The 6,000-nt window shown below is 44.8% G+C and overlaps 1 protein-coding gene across 1 annotated transcript in view; it reads left to right on the top strand.

Moving 5' to 3' along the window:
* Positions 1–3,557: 3,557 nt before the first annotated feature.
* Positions 3,558–6,000, top strand: part of gas7a (growth arrest-specific 7a) — a 33,341-nt gene continuing 30,898 nt past the window's right edge. Inside the window, exon 1 of the mRNA XM_086290116.1 lies at positions 3,558–4,270. Within this exon, the coding sequence (XP_086146242.1) occupies positions 4,142–4,270 (129 nt within the window). The 5' untranslated portion in view covers positions 3,558–4,141. The remainder of the gene's footprint in view (positions 4,271–6,000) is intronic.

Here is a 6,000-nt window from a genome sequence, read left to right as displayed (position 1 = left end):
GTTTTATGGTCACTGACAAAGGTCACCGAGGGTTGTGGATTCTTTAGAGCCCTTCTGAGTAAAGTGACGTTCATCCCTATTTCTGGAGAGGCCTCAGTGTCCTGGAGGGGCCCTGATCCGATCAGCGTCCCCGGCTGTGACGCGTGGCCTCGGGGGTCACGCTCTGCCGGGATCACGTGTTTACCTTGAGCTGGAGATGGGCCGGTTTGATATACAACGAGCCGACAGCTCATGAATCACAAAGAAATGAGGAACCATCATGGGCCTGTAGGATGAAACCAGGGACATGCTACAGAGCTGTGAACCCCGAGGGCCCAGATTATGAATATCTCAATATGCTTTTCTGTGTGAGTTTGAGGACAGAACCACACTGTACCAATGTGAAATTAGAACACTGTAGTAGTAAAAAATACTCAGTGTCCTCCAAAGGGTCTAACAGCTAAACACTGATTGCTGAATTATTCAATGAATTACTGAATCAGCAGCTAGTTAACATGATATTTTGGGTTGTTTCTAGAGTTCATGTCTTATTTTAGTTGGACGTAGCCTGTAAAGAAAATGTTTCAAGGATGTGTGCCTTTATTATAGACGTTTACTTTTTAATTTAAAAACTTAGCTGTAGTTTTTCTAGTGTCACTACTTATAAAAGGTATTTGTGGCTAAACATCAGTTAGCCAGTTTTTACTATTTCTCTCATGTATAAACCAACAAGGGTAAAATTAGTAGATAAACATTGTAAAAATGTAGATTCATATTTTATGAATTCTACACTTCTACAGATTTAGCGGCTGAACGGTAGAAGCCCCGCCCATTTACATTATGACGCTTTTCCCGTCACCATGACTGGATGATCCGTTCACTGCCTTTGTGTTTAATTTGAGATATCATCTATGGTTTTATTGTGACTGGCTAAAAATGTTTGGATGGATGGCGACCAAATCCAACTAAATTAAATCAAATGATGCCATAAACAAGATTGCTTTGTTTTACTTATTCCACAAGGGGGCACTATGGCGCAAAGAGAATCCCTAACTGATGCATCTTTCCCAGGTGTTCCCTGTCCTCTGGATCAAAATATAAATCCCTGCAGCTGCAGTTCAATTTGTCTGACACAATAAGGTGATGTTAACACCTTATTGTTAACACACCCGTTAACACAACCGTGCTTGGGACTGGACGGCATCAATGCCGTTAGCTTGTTAACACATTGACGCCGTCCAGCCTCACACATCCGCAGTAACTCGTTAACGGAGATTTGTCGCGTTAACGTCATTTTAACGAGATTAACGCTGACAGTTCTTTCTTGTTCTGAAATTCTGCATGTCAGGATGTAACTCGTTCACTTACCATCTGCTCGTTTTTGTCAACTCAGTGCTGAAAAATACTTTAAACTCTAACGTGAGTAATTATCTGCTTTTCTTCAGCCAACGGATGCCACAGCAGCACAAAGAAAGGTCAGCCTGCAGAGGTCGCTAATGTTTCTCTGAGGAAACCTGCGATGCACAAGCAGGTAAGCCGAAAGAGGCGCGCAATGATGTTGAGTCTGAAGTAACAGCAGATGATGATGATGATTACTTTTATGGTGTGATCACATTTTAATCAAAGCAAGTCTCCTCTCCACTTTCCACTTTCTCGTCCAATAAAAACACCCATTTCTTAGGAGTTGGCTTACATCCGTTTTTTTTGCCAAACCTAACATCAGAGTTACCTACCATCACCATCACAGTCTCACAGGGTCAATGCATTCGTCTTTTAACCAACAAGTATCTCAAATTTGAGCATCTGATACCCCGTCACTGGTGATTGGTTGATAAAACTGGACAATCATTAACCAAAATTAAGTTTGATTTCATACAAATCACCTTTATGTAACGTTTCTAAATTAATAGTAACTCATAAGCTATGAATAGATCAGAAGTGCTAAGACTGCTTTCTATTTACTTAAAGCATCCTCCACTCTGACAGTTTTCTTACTGAGTGCACCACGTGTCTATTTAAGATCACTTACATGTAGATTTTCCTTAGCTGTCAAAAAATAATTTGCTGTTACAGTAACAAAGGTTTTCACCCTCATTAATGCTGATAAATGTAATTATTCCAGTCTCATCTTCTTTTATAGCATAGGACTCCAAAACCAGGAAGAAATTAACCTATAATTCCCTCTCTTTATTACTTTAAACTGAAACATGAGGTGATCACAGTCATTTTGGCAAAGTTTAGGTTTGAAGGTTTCTCAGAAATGACAAACTGCAGCTGTTCTCAGGTTAAAACTGTTTGAAATTGCTTTAGGATAATAACAACACAGTCTGAGAATGTAACCTTGGTATCTGAGCACTTGGAATTCATTTCTCTGAAGATATATTTACTAAGAATAGCTGATAGCTCGCTCATTTGTTGCACATTTGGCAAGAAATGGCTAAAACATCTGTTTAAATAAAAATGGAAAAGCTCACTTTCAGAGTTCAGTATTTAGAAGCTTTTATGCTTTTTCTAGAACCTCCATGCAGTCTTGAATCACTGCCTGTTCCCCAAAGAATTACTGTATGATGCCCTGTTGGCTGTCTTACTCTTTAGCAATGATTGTCAGGATTGGATACTAGATACTTCAGCTCAGTGAGACATCGCCCAGATTTGCTGCTAAAACTCTGAACTGCCAAAAAGTCGCGTGTTTTTGTTTGTGCATCGTGTCTTTTCGCATCCTCCTTTCTGTAAAAAGCGAGCAGCACTCACAGCACGCTCTTTAGTTTGGTCAGGCTGTTCTGTGGTCACAATCACCCATATCACCACAGCCACAGTTTTCCTGTAAAAGATTCCACTTCAAAGGAAGCTGGCGCTCTCTTTCCACTGAAAGCAGGGCCGCTCCCGCAGCTCCGATGGACCCAGGCCAACTTCGATTACATGCCAACCCACGTGACTAATTACGAGTCAGATGAGGGCATACAGTGTCATGATCACACAGGAGAGTATAGGTGGACGGACAGTTGGGCCATATGGGCGTCTGAGATTTGGACAAATGTTAGAGTTTGTGAAGAAGCAGGCCAGCCAAAAAATAATAACAAATAATCAAAGCTCACACTGGGAGCTCTGGGAGCGCCGGGCCCACGGATCCCGCCAAACCTGGACTGTGGTTGTTGCGGTCAGAGCTGCCAGCCGCCATGTTTTGCACGACCAAGGTGAGAACATGTTTGTCGCGCTCCTCGGTGTCGTTCTCGTTTGATGGTGTTGTTGTTGGACCAGGTGGGTGTTGTACGAAGGTGTGGCGAGGAAGCTGCTCCGTGCGCAGCTTTTACGTTCAATGCCTCGGGTGAAGCGGCATCACGTGAGGAAGACGATAGCGATGTAGCTGCCGGTGTAAACACACTGTTTACACACAGCTGAATCTGAGCACTTGCTTAACCCTGTAATGTGCATGTGTCTCATTCCCAAACACACACACACACAATCAGAGACGCTGCTTCTCATTGGCTGCTTGTTTTCCCTCCTGCTCTCTCCCCCCTCCTCCCAGTTGTAATTTGTCTCTTAAATATCATCATTCAGCCATTTCCATCAAGCCAACCCCCATCACCAACACCTACGCCTTGCTGCTCCCTCCTCCCTCACTATTTGGGTCTCTGGGGAGGGAGGGGGGGCAAGGATCATGTAAATACACCCCCCCCCCCCCTCCTCATCTGCCTCCTTGTCCTCTCTCTTTTTTCTTCTTTCCTCGGAAATTTCCCTTCTTCCCATCCTCCAGTGCCTCCATCCCTGAACTAGCTCAGTGATGTTTCTTCATCTTTTATCTCTCCTCCTGCATGGACATCATTGGGTGAGGTGAAAGGGGAAGGCAGGTGTGGAGGTGAGGTGGTGATTGGGCTACAACCTTAAAACTCATGTGACAGCAGATTAACCGGAGGCAAGACTTTGTCACGCTCCCACAGCCGCCACAATTCCCCTTACTGCCTCCCTCCTCCTCCTCCCTCATGCTACCTTCCCACCGCAGTTACACACACCTCCCTCCCTCCCCCTCCTGCAACGCAACTCCTCTCCGCTCGCTCCGCGGCTTGTGAGACCGTTGGCAGCCTTGGTGCGTGGAGGGAAAGAGAAAGGAGAGAGGAGAGAGTGAGGCTTTCCCAGAATAGAGAAGCAGGAGGAGGTGAGAGGGATGATGATGGAAGCCAGCTTTGACACTGAGGAGAGTTTTGACGATCCCTCCTGTCTCGCCCCGCAGCCCCCCGGCTCTGTTTCGCCGGCCAAGAGGCAGATCAAGGAGGTCAAGGAGACCAAGATCACTGTGAGTACTGAGAAACTTAATCCTTCCTCTTCTCCTTCTTTGTGCTTCTATCTGTGCATCCTCTGCTGAAGCTCCTCATGCACCTCAATTAAGTTCAAATCACTTGTTTTTTCTCTTTTACCATCTGTTGACGTTAAACTCAAATCATAATGCATTACATGTCCTTGTGGAGTAATGTGAGGGGGTTCCCTGCAATACTGGATACCTCAATCATCTGAATGAAGAGGCTGTGCGGGAGTCTCGCACTCATATCGGTCTCATTGACTTGAGCGGCCTCAGTCTATAATATTGATTTTATGTCTGTCAAAGATTAATTCACGCTTTGGAGACTCTCTGATGTGTTTTTAATGACTGATAAGTGAGGAGCCTGCAGAATCCTGTTGGTATTTTTATGATATGTCAGATTAAGTGTGTGTTTGTCTCCTCCAGTTGTTATCACCCTCTGCAGGTCACACTCGGAGTAGAAACTGAGGTCTTCACCACGGTGCAGGGATTTTTTTCTATAATGTACACAGTAGCTTTGTGTGAAGATACCCAGACAGTAGTTGCAGTTATGTAATCTCTCAGTCCATAATGCAGGCTGTGGTGAGGGGGTGGTGGGGGGCAGCGGTTAGGCGGTCGTGCGTTGATGGAGAAGCAGACAGAGGTGGGTTTTGTGTCTCGCGAGGGGCTGATTTTGCACTCGGTGGGCTCGCTGACCTGCTGCAGCCACGGGAGCCGTCAGTCTGGCTATTGTGAAAAACACCACCAGACCTGAGAGAGATGCAGCAAGTCCAGTTTCCATGGTGACAAAGGCAATAGCACTGATTAATGGGTGTTGAAATGGAAAACACCGCCATAGGAGAAAGTGGTGGTGGTGGTTTGAGAGGGAGGGGGGAACCATTCAGATATTCACAGAAGACATACTGTTTTGAAGATTATTTCTTCCTCCTCTTTGTTTGCTTTTCCAAAGCCTTTCACAGCTCGCAGATCTATTGTTGTACTCTTTGGCTTCATCCAAAGAGTTCTCATGGAGAGATTTCTTTCCTTCTCCACTAAAAAAAAGAGGAATTTCTGGGAAGTCTTGATGCTTGGGAAGAAAAAAAAACAATCATGCATGCTAAATGTCTCTGCAGCAGCTGGAAAAAAAAATACAGGTGATAACAACTAAATCAGTGACGTCGGCCCTCAGAGGTGTCTTTTTGTTCGTCGTGGTGCACCTCACGTTACACAACCCCTCCACAGTTGTCATGGAGACGCTCACATCCATGACTGTTGGCAAAATGGACCCTCGCGGGGCGCCGAGGCTTCACACACGAGAAGCAGCCGCCTTGCGACCTTGTTTTCACCTTCACCACATCTGACCGATCGGATCAGATTTAATAATTTTTGAGACTTGAGGTTTTTAGTGAAACATTCATGCCCCTGTGGTTTGACTTGTTGCTGGGCTGCACGTGCTCGGTACCACGTCAGCTGGCATCTTTGCAGAGGAGGTTTCAGTGAAGAAACGGCAATCTGGGTCCGAACAAATGGAAAGAAGAGTTAAAACACGGTCCAGATTTTTTGCCATGTTACTGTGAAAAGGATTCACAAGGTTCATCAGAGTTAGCTACCAAGCTGGCTCACTATCAGAAGATGTTAAGTATTTCTGAAAAGTAAAATAAAAAAAACGTATCTGGGCTGCTGGTGAAAAAGTAAATGCCAGAAAAGTTCAGCTAATTAACATATGATCTCTCATAAAGTGGTTAGGT

The sequence above is a fragment of the Aulonocara sp. 'chitande type north' Nkhata Bay genome, linkage group LG4, assembly GCF_057382095.1.
Source record: "Aulonocara sp. 'chitande type north' Nkhata Bay isolate Kocher_YH1m ecotype deep benthic linkage group LG4, A_spYH_male_GT1.1, whole genome shotgun sequence".
Taxonomy (NCBI): Eukaryota; Metazoa; Chordata; class Actinopteri; order Cichliformes; family Cichlidae; genus Aulonocara; species Aulonocara sp. 'chitande type north' Nkhata Bay.
The sequence above is the reverse complement of the archived record's forward strand: the minus strand, read 5'-3'. Positions and strand labels throughout refer to the sequence as shown.